General features: G+C 52.5%; 1 protein-coding gene across 1 annotated transcript in view; it reads right to left on the bottom strand.

The window, feature by feature from the left end:
- Tet3 (tet methylcytosine dioxygenase 3) overlaps positions 1 to 13499 on the bottom strand; it is a 93068-nt gene extending 79569 nt beyond the window's left edge. The window contains exons 1-2 of the mRNA XM_032906253.1: positions 13396 to 13499; positions 11822 to 12522 (exon numbers count right to left, since the gene is read on the bottom strand). Coding sequence (XP_032762144.1) covers positions 11822 to 12124 — 303 coding nt within the window. The 5' untranslated portion in view covers positions 12125 to 12522; positions 13396 to 13499. The remainder of the gene's footprint in view (positions 1 to 11821; positions 12523 to 13395) is intronic.
- Between the last annotated feature and the right edge of the window lie 1251 nt (positions 13500 to 14750).

Raw genomic sequence — 14750 nt, 5'->3', positions numbered from 1 at the left:
TCCCTCCCAGAGCAGGGAGGGAGGCAGATGACAAGATAAAGGGACAATGTCCTAAATCATGACTTGATGTGACAAACTGAGTGTTTGTGTCTTAACTCACTACTGACCAGCCTAAATGAATCCTCTTCCTTCTCTGGGTTCCCCAAAGCCCGGTGCTATTATATCCATGGACCCCCACATAGAAAGGCAAATACAGCTTGGACAATGTCAATACTGCTGCTACTAGGGCTGCCATAGTGTTTCAGTCCCCACCCCCACCCCCACCCCCACATACCAAGCCCTGTGCCAACCATGTTGTAGGTTCATCTCATTGTACTCTACACATAGCCTTGTTTTCAGGAGAAGGAAGAGTATTGGGGGACACTGAACAATTTGCCCTTGAAAATTGGTGGGCAGGAATTCAAACATAAACCCTTCTCATCCTTTGAACCCCCCCACCCCCACACACACCTCTCTCTAAGCCCAGGAAGATAGAAAGACAACTGGGTCACTTCAAGTGACCACTTCCTGACAAACAGATCTGAGAATACTAATATTTTCACTCTTCCCAATGCTGCTTCCTGACCCTTCCCCCGCATGCTAATGTACTGCATGGCTGATTCCAAACAGTGCCTCCCCTCTGCCAGGTCCTCAGTCACCAAGCCTTGAAGAGCATTAGCCAGGCTCCTCCCTGACCCTGGGAACAACATTTGGCCTCTCCTGGAGCACCAGTCACATTCAAGCAGTTCTTTATTTACAGTCATTCCCCCTCGTGGGTGGGGCCCCGTCTTCCCCTCTTTCCTAGGTCTACACATAACTGGAATGTGCTGAGCTGAGTTCTGCCTCAGGAGTGTGGAGTAGCAGGGGGCTGGGCACTGAGATAAGGAGGCTCCTCTCCTGGTCAGGCTTTTCTACATGAGGTCCCTAAAGCCTGGAGGTTTGGGGGCGAGCACCAACTCTCCTAGAAAGGTTAGACCTGCCCCTGCAGACTGCGCTGCTTCCTCACAGCTTACAGGAGCGCCCCCATCTCCCTGTGCTAACTTTGTGCTCCCTTAATTTCAGGGACCCACTCTACCCTCCAGCAGCCCTTGGCTAAACCAAGGGAGCCTCCTTGTTCCCATCCTCTTCTCATTCCAGCCACCTTTCCTTCTGAGAGTACCTGATGCCAGTCAGAGACACATGCCAGGGCCACTGAGCTAGAAAGTTCACTTCCTACTGACCTTCCTCTTTCTATATGTGGGCCTCCCAAGGGACCAGCTCTCAGAGGCACTTGGGATCCCTCTGTGAAGACAAAGACCTGCCCCAGTCTTCCATCCTGGCCAACCAGACTCCCTTGTACTGGCCACAGGAGTGGGGCCACAGAGAAGGTCAATGGGGTCCCTTGCTGGAAACACACTGAGAATCTGGAGAACACGGCTATCCATAGACCAGACTCCACATAGACAAAACAGGAACTCAGACACACACTCAAGAGAGGAAGACTTCTAGTGAACCAAGCCTCGCTGGACCTCACAAATGGGGATACAAAGTTTTTACTTAAACCTCAAAATAAACCAAGATGCCAGGAATTTCCATACCCACCCTACAGATGGAGAAACAATACAAAGTTCTAAACACCTTGTTCAAGATCACAGAGCAGGAAAATGAGCCGGCAGGACTCTTACCATCTTCTTGCAGTGGCCCGATGGACACCCCTACAATGCTCGTCCACCTACCGCTCCCAAAGACAAGTCTCTTTGCTTCCTCCGCCTCATCCTAAACAAGGTACCTCTTTACGGCGCTTTTCCTTCCTTACCCAACTGAAGCCCACCTCCTCCAGGAAGCCTTCTCTAGTTACCTCAGCTTGTTGCCAGCTTATAGTACTTCCTACTCTTTTAATACCTTTTAATATCTGATCATGTGACCTGCCTCCCCACCCAGAACCCTTCCTCTCTCCACAGCTCCCAACACGGAAGCACTGGGAACTGACTGAGGGGAAACCTATGACCTCCTTGCCTCTCCATCATACAAAGGATCCTGCAAAGAACGCTGAACACCGCCCCCCCACCCCACCTTTGGAGCCTATGCTTCCTGGTGGCCACACATCAGTTTCCACCTGAGTAATTACAGCCCATCACACATACATCATCCCCTATATTTGAAACTCTTTGAGGTTGTCATGGGAACTGCCTTCGCCTTCATTCACTGATCAGACCTCACAATTAGCTTTGGCAGCGGAAGGCTTTGTCAATGGCAATCACCAGGAGGAGGAAGCAGAGGAGAAGGAACAACAGAAGAAAGATGGTTTTCCTTGGAGGTCCAGCAGAAGCAGACACAGTGATGGCACTGATGATGCCTGCTGGACAAAGGGGCCGTACCAAACCACCCTCTTGCTTGCCCGTGACAAGTCAGGTCTCATACCTGAGTCCCTGACAGGTCCTGCTGCTCTACCTGTGTTCCATGCGTCCTGTCAATGGTTCTCAACTGTCATAATGCTGCGACCTTTTAATATAGGGTCATGTGGTGCTGACCCCCACCACAACATTTTCGTTGCTACTTCATAACGGTAATTGTACTACTATTATGAATCATAATGTAGCTAACTGATATGCAGGGTTTCTGATATGTCACCGCCCCAAAAGGGTTGAGAATCACTAGTCTAGATGCTCAGGAGAAGACAGTGTATTGACTCAAATGAAACAGTCTTTCGGACCACCAACTCTTCCAGGAGTCATCAAATAGCAGGAAACTATATGATGACCCTATAGAAAAAGGTTATGTGTGTATTACACCTCAGGAACCCAGGGTGGCCTGGAGGAAGGACTTCCAAAAGGAATGAACAGAGATTTACCCTGCTTTAAGGATCCGTGAACACCCTCAAGTGTGCCCAGCTGCCTGCATCTAGACATCTCTGCCTTTAGCCTCTTTTGAGCTGCACTCCAGGAGCAGAGGGTCAGGGGAGTCATCGCCCTCCCCAATCCTTCACAAGACAATACACTCAAACTCTCATCCCAGCCCACTTCCCTTCCCAGCTGGTCTGAAAGAGGCCCATTAAGGCTAGACTGTCCTCAAGGCACTCCGCCCTTCCAGCTTTATAACAGCATTCTGGTAGGAAAAGGTTTCCTTGGTCTCATGAAGGATAAAGGTCACACTGTCCCCTCTACTCCTGGCTCAGGCTCAGTGCCTGGCCTGGCCTACACTAGTCGGAGGAGAAGCCTGCTGGATGGAGCTAGCCACAGGTTAAGATCACCAGACTCTGGAAACTGAGGCAGCACCAAAGAGGAGCTCTACTTCTCCAGGGATAGGGACATTGTAGGTCCAGGGGACTCTAGAAGGTATGTGTTCTCCTTGCTCTAGTGCTTGCTCTTTTCCTCCTGTCCCAACCCCTCCCTGCACCTCTCCTCACCTTCCCACCCCACCCTACCCCACCCCCACCCCCAGGCCTCAAGCAAGAACCTATCCCTCTCCTAGAGAGCCAGCATCAATCCTGGAATCTTTGGGGGAACGGAGTTACCCCTATAGGTACAAGTCAATAAAAAAGACAGGTGAGAACAGCCCAAGGTCTCCCAGACATGAATGCCTCAGAAATGGAACGCTATAGTCCAGTACCTGGCCCCTTGCTTTTGAATCAGCTTCTCCTTGTCCTTTCTGAGGCTTCCTCCAACAATCAAGAGGGGCAGTGAGGTACAAGGACAGCCACAGTTCTGTCCTGTTGTGAGGACCTGGATTCATTGTGCCATCAGCAGTGGGAGACATGTAATTTGTCAACTAATTGCCAGGGTTTAGCATTCTGGAACCCCCACAAGTCAGTCAGGTCTGCAAGCAAACAACAGAGCCAACTGAGAGCCCTGCCCACCACATTGCTTGAAGCAATTAAGCAACCCCCAGACTTGAGTTCACCTGAAAGGCAACTGATGATCTCACACAGAACTGCTTTTCCAGGCCCCCATCTCCCACCCCCGTCTCAGTCATTAGCAGAAACTCAGGCTGTCAACTTCTCATGCAAATGGTAGACAAGGCCACCAAAGTGTACATAGTCCAGGAGTGGCAGCAGCTTTGGACCCACACAGATCACCAGGCAGAGGCCTAACAGACTCTTCCAGAACAACCAACTGGACCACAGTGGGTGCATGAGGAAGATAAGGGTCACCCCCAACATCCTCTTCCTGAGCTTTCCACTCTTCTTCTATAGGCAAAGAAGAGATGGGGACTAGACATTGAGTCCCAGAATGGTTTGTCAGCCCACCTAGCCACCACACCGCCTTCTGCATGAGACAGCCTAAGGCAGAGGGATGACTCTGGGCTGGGCTGTGAACAAGTACGTGCAGGAGGAGAAGTTAACTTGAACAATGTTCCCTGAGGCTTTGATCAGGACTGGTGGGAGGGTCCTAGTAGGGCGCCTCACCTCACTGGATCCCACTGCTGCGCTAAAGAAAAACATAGTCATGCCTTCCAGAATGGTTTCTGGAGTAGGCTAGAATCAGAAGATTGTTCTCTTCTATACCACAGCCATGATTCCCAGCCCAGAAGGCCATTTCCTCAACCTGAAAGAGGCTATGATGAGGATGGATCTGGGGACCACACAAGGACACCCTATGTCCAGCTCATAGCTCTGCCCAATGGCTCTTCAATACTGCTTTCTTCTTGAGACAGGGTCTTAGTATATAGCTGAGGCTGGCCTGGAACTCACCATGAAAGAGGCTGGACTACATAAAGAGTTAAGCCAACCTCCAGCTCAGGAGTCCTTTCTGCTTCTACCTCCCAAGTGCTGGGATTTCAGGTATGAGCCACCGCTCTTCCATTCTTTCTCTGCACTGTCCAACCTGAGCCATTAGCCGTATGCAGCTGAGCAGTTAGAAGGCAGCTATTGCGACCACTGCTGTAATTTTAATTTTAACTTAAATAGCCATCCATGGTTTATGAATCTCACATTGGATGGCTCAGATAGAGCACGCTTTTAAAGCCTGGAATGGCCATGAGTATTCTAGGGAATGTACTACAAACCATATACTGTCTCCCCAGGAAGAGATCCTGTTGCACATTCAAGAGAAATTCAGCTGAACCTTTCAGAAAGCTCACAAGCCTGACCTCAACCCAGATCTGAAACTAAGTCTTGTTATAGGATAAAGCCTAGGGCTGGGGTATAGCTTAGGCATAAAGTACTCACTTGTCTAATGTGTTTGAGTTCTAATTCCCCGCATGACAAGAGAAATTAGGGAGCTAGAGAGGTGGCTCCATTCAGCAAAGTGCTTGCTGTCCAAACATGAGGACCCGAGTTCTGATCTCCAGAACCTACAGCACCCACATGACAGCCCAGCTTTGATGCTACTCTAGCACTGGAGACAGGATCCTTCTTGGGGGTGGCTGGACAACCAGTCTATCTGAATCTTCAGATACAGAATCTGAAGACTGTCACAAAAGAAATAAAAGGGTTGGCCTAGAGAGATGGCTCGGTGGTTAAGAACATGGAGGTTCACTTCCCAGCACCCACAGGTCAGCTAACAACTATCTTTAACTCTGGTCCAGGGGATATGATACCACCCTTTTCTGGCCTCCACAGACACTGGGCACACACATGATGCACAGACATACACGCAAGTGGAACACCCATATACATAAAAAAAATATACATTTAAAACGAGGTGGACAGATCACGGTAGCAAGAGACAAAAGGGTTCTCTGAGTTCAAGGCCAGCTTAAACCACCTTCATGAATTCCAGACCAGCCAGGTCTATTTAGTGAGATGCTATCTCTAAATAGGAGGTGGACATCAACTGAGGAAGACATTCGATGTTGATCATTGGCCTCTGTGAGTGCATGTGCATGGGCACTCACACACAATCACACACACACACACACACTACAAAAACGTGACCAAAAATGCTATGGCCCAGGATAGATATTTCTTTTGCAAGGAAGCGGTCTTAGGAATATGAAACGACACCTGATGTTCCCTTCCCACAGACCCTGAAGATCTCTCCTTCCCTTCTGATAGCATCACCAGCCTCTATCCAGACACATGCAAGCACAGGAAACAGCACCCCTCAGACAGCTAACAGTGTAGGAAAAACTGTAAACACACATTCCTTTTTTCTACCATGGCTTCAGTCGCCCGCTTAGAAGCTACAAACAGAAGGCCTGTGGACGCCTCCACAGGAAGGAACTGGCTCCTCTTCCACACGACGTTTGTTCTTCCACTCGTTTCTGAGTGACTAGCCCCACTTCCTCTGATTGTCCTATATGTGACCACTGTGACAGGTCTCAAGATAGGCTGACGGAATCCTCTACTGAGTCCCAGCTCTTTCCACCTGGTCAGGAAGCCAAGCCCTGACACGTGCAGCTCTTTTTAAAACAAGCCCAAGAGGGCTGGACAAATGGCTCAGGCATTAGGCGCATTTGTTCTTACAGAGGCCCCAGGTTCGATTCCTAGTACGCATGCAATGGTTTGAAACCATCCATGGTTCCAGTTCCAGGAGGATCCAACACCCTCTTCTGACCTCTGAGGGCACCAGGCATGCACATGAGAAAGGAGGCAGAACACTTGTACACAAAAATTATTTTAAGAAGTGAAACAAGTCTAGGCCTTTCCACTTAAGTCCCTCTGACTTTGGCCGAGCCTTGCTGCTTAGGCTGCTGCAGTCTCTTCAGCCCTTTGTCCTATCTTACAGTCACTTCCTCATCAGCCAACACCCACTCGTGATCTGCTGTACAATCTCAGACCCTTCAACCAGACCCAAGATTCCACAGACATACCCCTCCCTCTACTAACCACCATTTATGACCTGTGGGCCTCCCTCATTTATTACCTCCCTCATCAGGTTTTCCAGCAGCAAACATCTGAGAGCCTTCCTGGCTATTTTCAGATCGCACCCAAGTCCTTAAACAGTACCACCCCAAACTCACTAGGCCCAAGGAACTCCAGAGGAATGAGAACACAGAGGCAGTCCTGGGTCGGGTTCCCCTTTCCTGGTTGGCAACTAGAATCCTGTGCCTGACTGTGAGTTATTTTGCCCCCTTCCCCCTGCCCCATACCTTCTTCTCCTCGTCTCACAGTGTTAAGAGATTTACTCTTCTAATTCTAATGGTTATATAAACCACCTGGGTATCTGGCAGAACCACAGATTTGGGTGTAAAAGGTCTGGGATAAGACCAGAGATTCTGCATTCTGTAACAAGCTCTGGAAAACACTGCAGGTCAGCTGTATAGCAAGGTAGAAGGGAAGCTAAACCACTTGGTGCACTGCGACTCTGGTGAGAGCCTTGCCTCTGTATGCAGCAGAGGGTCCCCACCCTGCACGGCAGATTTGCTTCAAGAGCCTCAGGCCAGTCAACTCGGCTCTAGGTCGGTTAGGCAGGTGGGAACCCACGCCCTACAAGTGTAACGTTTCCCCAGGTGACCCCAGTGTGGAGTCCCCATCCACACTGGACGATGGAACAGGGCAGTAAAGCCTGTCAGTTCTGTCCGGGAGGTTTCAAGAGAGAATCACTTCTCTGCAGAAACCCAGATCTTAGCTTCTCTAGGCTGCTTGCTAAGGAACCATGGGCATTCCCATAGCCCATTGCTAGCCTAAGTTTCACTTCTCTCAAATAACACCACCACCCTGTCGATAAGCTGTTCTAGAACTATCAAAAATTAACTATTATATTTACAATTTCCAAACCACTGGAAAAAAACTGGACTTCCTGCCAGCCCTAACCTGCCCTTCAGTCACTTAACACCATAATTCTGTAAAGACTGAGGACTTGGAGCACTCAGTAAAATGTGCAGTAGGGAGCAAATGGTCAGTGGTGACCGGCTCTCCTTCCCCCAGTATAAACCCCCCAGCACCCAGGGACCCAATGGCTGCTTTTCCTGCCCCTCATTATGCTCCCCAAGTTGGAGGCCTCCTTCACTTCCTTCTCCTTGCTATACAGAGAAACTGCTGTCATAAGCATTTCCTACTAGGCATAGTACATTCTGGCTACTGGCCTCCCAGTATGCCTGGGAAGCCTCAGACTGCTCCTGAACCTTCCATGTCACAAACCCCCAGTGGGCACAACCTTGACCATCTGTACACTTGACCATAATGTGTCATCACACAAATGGCTCAGTTAGGCTTGGGCCCCCTTCACTATCCTTATCACATTTCCTTTTGTAAAAAACACTCCCTTCCCTCCACTGACTTCCTTATTGAGTCTGTGGCTATGGGGTTAAAAACAGCATCTCGGGGTTGGGGATTTAGCTCGGTGGTAGGGCGCTTGCCTAGGGAGCGCAAGGCCCTGGGTTCGGTCCCAAGCTCCGAAAAAAACAAAAAACAAAAAAAAAAAAACAAAAAAAAAAAAAAAAACAAACAGCATCTCGATTTTCTGGTCTTCTGGCCCAGCCTTTTCTCAGGCCTCAAACATCTGGGTGGGCTTTTTTTTTTTTTTTTTTTTAAAGAATCTCATCACCTAGCTTACTTACTCCAGCCATCTCTCCCTTTGCTGAACACTGTCCTCTGGAAACTGAACTCCCAAATGGCTTAGCAAGAACCCACCATGTTTCTGACATTGCTGAAAGACTGCCTAAGCCTGGAAAGCGGACACAGATGCACACAGCTGATGGCTAACAAGGACCCTCTAACCACAGACCATTTATCCGCTGTGGTCCGCAGTTCTTCAGCTTCCAACCTCATGCATGTATTTTTCTGTACAGATTCACTTCTACTTACTCAGGTCTTTGCTTCCTTAGCCTATGCCCAAGGCCATGATACCTTGTTCCTGGGGTAGAGACATCCCCTTCCTATGCCTGGCTGCAAAGTCCTGTTCTACAGTTGTTCTTCCACCAAGCCAGGGGATGTCTCAAGATAAACATTTAATGTGTGTTTACAGGCTTACCATTCAGCCAGACTAGTGCACAGTTGTTAATATGTAAAGCCTAATCCTGCCGCTGTGTGTCAGAGAAGTTGCATTTTCTTACATTTTATCCTTCTGAGATTCTCCCATCTCATAACCAAGAAAACCAATGCTAGAGGGTTTTACTCTGTCACCCCACGGTGCCACATACTCAGTCGACTAAAGAGGCAATGCCTTTATTAAAGTGAAAAGGATGTAAATCAAACAAACTCAGACACCAGCCTAAGCTCTGGGTTTTTCTGGAATTAGGAATGGAGACTACGGTCCTGTCACACCTACTGCCAACCAACCACCTGCTCCTGGGAATCCATCTTTAATCTTCAAATTCTGAACTATTGAGTCCGAGGATTCTGGCACACCCTTCCCAAAGCCCACTGGGAAAAGAAGAAAGCCGAGTAGAGAAGAGAAAACCACAGGATAAGCTTCCCCTCCCATGGCCCTTGTAGGATAGTACCAAGCCGCTGTGCTGTCAGCAGACAACGTAAGAGAAACCCCAAAGGCAGCTGGGAGAGTTGAGTCAGGATGGCGTTAAGGATGTCCAGAGGACAGAAAAAAGCAGATGGTAGGACCTCTTGAGGCTCTGGGGAGGCAGTGTCCCACCATACCTGAGGAGTCAGGCCAAAAGGAAAAAAAAAAAAGACCTCACCAGTCCTGTGACACATTTGGTCTGCTAAGCACTGCAAAGATCAGATGATTAAGGTCCCCGAGGTCCCCTGGGGCTGCTAAACACTTTGCTCCCGCAGAGTCTGTCAGGCGCGGCTCAGCCCTTGAATGTGCCAGAGACGAGCCCTTTAGGTGGAGTTGCTGGCTCCATAGATAGCTGTTCTCAGACTTTCAGGCCTTTATTTGTTCTGTTTTGTTTTTCCAAAGGAGAGTTACTAGTTACCTTTTTTTAAACCAAGCAAAGACAAAGGAAAAAAAAAAGAGAGAAAGAAAACCTTTCTTCAAAGTTTAAATATCAATGTGAAGGAATCCACCCTGAGACCACTGCTCTTTTAAAAAAGAAAAGTCAGGGTCACCACCAAGAGGATGGGGAAAGGCGCTGGCTGCAAAGCCTCAGGACCCAAGTTTGATCCTCAGAACTCACAAGGTAGAAGGAAGAGAACAGACGCTCATGCTGTTTTGACCTCCACTAGGCACTGTGGTGTGGAAATACACACAAATAAACATAACAAAATAGTTAGCCTTAAGAAAAAACTCTTTCCATCATCCCCACTACACGGTTTCTTCAGAAACTGGAGGCAAGCCCTGGTCCACAAACCTACGTAGGTGTAGATGTCCTGGGTACGGCAGGGTGTCCAGCTACATTTTTACCTGGCCTAGAGTAGCCACCAACCATGGTGAGGTCTGCCTAGTGTGCAGACCTCTCAGGGCTGTCTCTAAGCCTCGGTCAACCCAGGTCCACAGTATTTTTACCGTGACCACTGGGCAACCCGGCAGCAGCTTTCTCAAGAGGATAGAGGCCCTGGCTTCACCCCCGGCTCCTCTGATTCAGGTACATTCCACTGTTGCCAAAACAGGCACTTAATGACATCCACAAATGTCACAAGAATATCTAGTCCACAGGGTTTGGCATCTTTACCCTTGAGTCTGTCAGGAGTGGAGAGAGAACGGGGAAATAGGAAGCTCGCACTAGGAAGCGGTGCGACACACCGGGCTGTGCTAACAACCAAACACCAGCTCTTGTACCTGGCTCACCCTCTAAGAAATGGCCTGCAGGGCATAAGGTGAGCAGCGTAACTCGGCCGGTAAATAGGGAACTTGTGGTGTGCAGCAAATGGACAAGGGGAGTTAAGACGGGACAGAATCCTCTGGCAGAAAGAGCTTCCCTGCCCCTAGACTTCCACCTTTCTTCCTAGCCAAACGCCTACCAGCCGGAGGCGCAGCTCCACGCTCGGCATCAGGGGAATCCCAAGTGCAGATGGCGTAGCCTGCACAACCACAGGTCACCTCATGCTCAGAGCACAGCAGCTCCTGGCCCAGCTGAGGGGGCTTTGAAGGCCACCAAGGACAACTCAATTTCCCCCAAGAGAAGACAGGCCCAGAGGGGCAGAATAGTCTAGGCTCTTGGACAAATTAGTGTCTGGGAGCCCTGCAGATGCGCAGGCCTCTGTCTCTGTCCAGCGCCAGTTCCGCTGCCTGGAGCAACTTCAGCCGCTACACGCACGGCTCAGCCTAAAATCTGCTCTATTGGCTGGTCCCAACTTTCTCGCCAACTCTCTGCTGTCAACAACTGCCACCAACCTTGTGTGGACTGTTCACCATTATATAGGAAGGAAAAAGCCCAATACAGAGTCACTGCCCCTCCACTCTTCCCCCCCACCCCCACAGCCCGTCATTCTTCCCTCTTCTTCCCTGAATGCAGAGTTCTCCTTGACATGACGGTACGTCATTCAGTCATAAATCGGTATCTAGTGCCTATTACCCACCAAAATACTACTATGCCAAAGCCCCTGTGGCCTCAGGAAGTCTCCCACGCCATTGAGAACCCCAATCACGTCTATCATTAAATTCCTTGTTTAAGCAAAAACAGGAACCCAAGGAAAGGCTTAGGGAGAAATAACTCCCACCGCCACCAACAGGACAGCAAAAAGCGAAGCCGTTAGTTTTCACTCTAAGCGCAGCCACCTCAGTCTCCCATGCTTCACTGCTACCACGGCCACCCACACATCAGTCACCTTACAATCCACCTCAGGCTTCGAGTGGGAAGACAAACTTTTAAAGCCCAAGCTAGACATCTCTGTCCTGTATCCATCGTAAACATCCAAGATGAGAACGCTGGCTCTGCACACTGCATGGAACAAATCAAGCTCATACAAACCATCTTGAAAAGGAACCCTCTGGGCTTCCAACAGCAGGCTGGGCTCCAAAGGAGACCGAGTGACCAAGAATGGGAGGTCGGGCTTAAGTGGATGAGTCGTTTTAACCAGCCCCTGGTGATGACAACGGCCTCATGCAAGGGATGAGGACCCTGGAAGAGGCCCACTTACCTCCTTAAGGAGCCCCGCTTTTTTCTTCAGCACCTCACACTTGCGGAGTTTGCAGATCTGGTGTGTCCGACGATTGGTGCAGCTGGTACAAGACCCACAGTTTTCCAGACGTCGGCAGGGATCGCAGGTCCCACACCGTTTCCTTTTCTTTCGCCCATCTCCACCCCCTCGAAGTTGGGTCTCACTCCCAGCCATCGGAAGCCCAGGCCCCTGGAAGCCCCCTACCATCACCTGGCCCTGCGGGAAATCATAAAGTCCTGACAGGTCCGGTTGGACTGCCAAGGGCACCTGAAACTGGCTCATGACGCTGCCGTTGCCAGGGAAGGGGGCATAGATGCCAGGTTAAACTGTCCAGTCTCCTGCCTGCAAACAGGTCCTTCTCTCCTAAACAAGTCTACAAGGGTGAAGGCAAAGAGCTTCCGCCTCTGGGATGGGCGCCTCTTCTTAACCCTCTTCACCTCCTCTGCAGCCGGCTCGCGGGACTCCTTCCAGGACCAGTCTCCCACCTGCAGGGCCCCAGGATCTGGGGCAAGACAGTAGCAGCAGCAGCCCCCAAGGAAGATTTCATCTTGGCTGGGTGGGTTCTTCACCCTCACCCACCCCGGGCTCCAGCATGAGGTGAGCCAGTGGGTGTGTGGTGGGGCAGATTAGGGTGAGGAGTTCCCCTCCCTGGGTCAGGATGATGGAGAAGGCTACGCTGCCTGAGAGGGGGAAAAAAGACACAGAAAGAGGAAGCGCATCACTCGGTGCTCAGGGACAACTTCACGTGTTATCTCTTCCTGCTTCTGGGAAGAGAGAAAATGGGGGAAGCCAGGGTCTGAGTCAAACGAAGCCCTCCTTAGAACCTCAGAGGGAGGTACAAGGGACCTCCATGGGGGGTGAGGGTGCACAGGGCATTCAAGGGGATGAGGGGGTGCTCAAGGTGGGATTTCTGAGAAAGTTGCTCTGTAAGCGCGTGTGTGTGCGCGCGCGCGCGTACACACACACACACACACACACACACTCTCTTTCTCTCTCTCTTTCACACACATACATACATCTACAGGCTAGTGAGTTTCATTAAAATCCACACGCAGCCCCTCACTGGGGGCCGCCGGACCTTCCCCGAGGGAACAGAGCTTGCAAAATAAAGTTTGCACAGGCTCGCTCATTGGAGCAGACGGCGCCCCAGGCGGCCTGGAGGTGGGGGGCGCGCCTATGGGGAGTCCCGCGCCGGCCACCTCGATGCGCCCCAGGAGCCAGAGCCCCGCGAGCCACAGAAAGGGCGACCCGCGCCACCAAGGGGTGCGGGGAGGGGGCGCGCTGGGGCACAGGCCAGGCTGCGCGCGCCGCCACTGCCGCCGCCGCTCCGGCTCCTTTGTTCTGGGGCCTCCGCTGCTCCGCTCCCGCTGCACCGCAGCCCCCGCCCCGCCACCCCCACCCGGCAGCACCGCACGGCCACCCGGAGCTCCTTGCTGGGTCGCTGGTTACCCTACTGCGCCCACCAGGGCCTTGCCACGGTCCCCGTGCCGCCCCTCCCCCCACGCGCTGCCCCTCCCCCACCGCGGAGCCGGAAAGCCACCGGCTGCACCGACCTGCCCGCCGCCTCCGGGGCGGAGCGCACAAAGGGGCAAAGTTTCCCAGCCTGCCGCTGCCACCGCCGCCACCGCCACCGCCACGGCCCAAGGTGTGCGCCTCCGGGAGCGGGAGCGCCCAGCCCAGCCAAGCTCGCTGCGCGCGCGGAGTCCCCCCCACCCCGCCCCAGCCCTGGCCGAGCAGGGGACGGCGCAGGAGGAAGGAAGCAGCGGCGGCGGCCGCGGCGGCGGCAGCAGCAGCAGGAGCAATGAAGGCGGCCGCGGGACTCCCCGCCCCCCGCGCGCCGCGGCACGTGCTCGCCCGGGGACTCCCCCGCCCGGGAGGGCGCGCACGTGCGGTCCCGCCGAGGCTGGCCGCTAGGCCCGGGACCGCGCAAGAGCGGAGTTCCCGGGGAGGGAGCGATGCGCGCGCGGGCCGCCCGGGTTTTGCACCTGCAGCGCCTCCCCAGGCCTCACGTAGGGGCCCTCCAGAGATGCGGCTGTCCCCGCAGGCTGGCCCTTCCCTGCCCTCCGGCGGGGCCCGCAGCCCAAGCTGTCGAGGAGGGGCGGGGCGGGGCGCGGACCTCCCCAGCTAGGCCCTTGGCCCAGCCGCCTGGGTGTCCCCACTTCCTGCCACTCCCTGCGTGCTCGGGACGCCCCACGCTCGCCTGGCTGCCCCGAGCCCAACCGACCCCCTTTCTCCTCCTCGGCTGCCTCTCAGACCGAGGCAGGACAATAGGGGACATCATCGCGCGTTTGCGTACCGAGTCAGCCTGACCGGCAAGAAGTGGGTGCCCGAGGGCAGAGACCGAGCGCCCGCTGCATGGCATCCGCATGAGGGTCACAGCCGAGCGCCCTGCCCCGGCCGACCTCAGGGCTCTGCCATTGCCAGTCTCCCCGGCGCTGCTCTCTGGCTCTTTAGCTTCTAAAACAAAGACTAATCCGAGACCCCCGCCCTGCTTCCCAGAGGAGAGAGAAGGGGAGCGTTGCGGAGAGGAACCTAGGCAGATTTGGGATGAACTCATTCTTCGAGTGCCCATGTCCTCACCGAGGCCTAAATATCGCAGACACTTTGAAAAAGTCTAGGCAGTGGGTAAGGGCAAGACACATGAGTATTTCCAACTTGCCAAACTGTCCATTTCTCTGTGCTGATTCTCTTCCACCCCTCACCTGTTGTTACTGGCCAAGTTGAAATTCCAGGTTAGATTAATTCAGCTCCACCCATCTGGTCTGACTGCCAGACTAATGCCCACAGCGCCTTCCACCTACCAGTGTTGCTGTGGAGAAGGGTAGGTCCATACCCTCCCTACACAAGGGCAAGTCCTGGCAGAAACAGACACGGGGTGAACTAGCCCGACCAGTTTGGGCGGTGCTCA

This window comes from Rattus rattus, chromosome 6, assembly GCF_011064425.1.
Source record: "Rattus rattus isolate New Zealand chromosome 6, Rrattus_CSIRO_v1, whole genome shotgun sequence".
NCBI lineage: Eukaryota > Metazoa > Chordata > Mammalia > Rodentia > Muridae > Rattus > Rattus rattus.
Note: the sequence above shows the minus strand (reverse complement) of the source record. Positions and strands in the feature narration are given on the sequence as shown.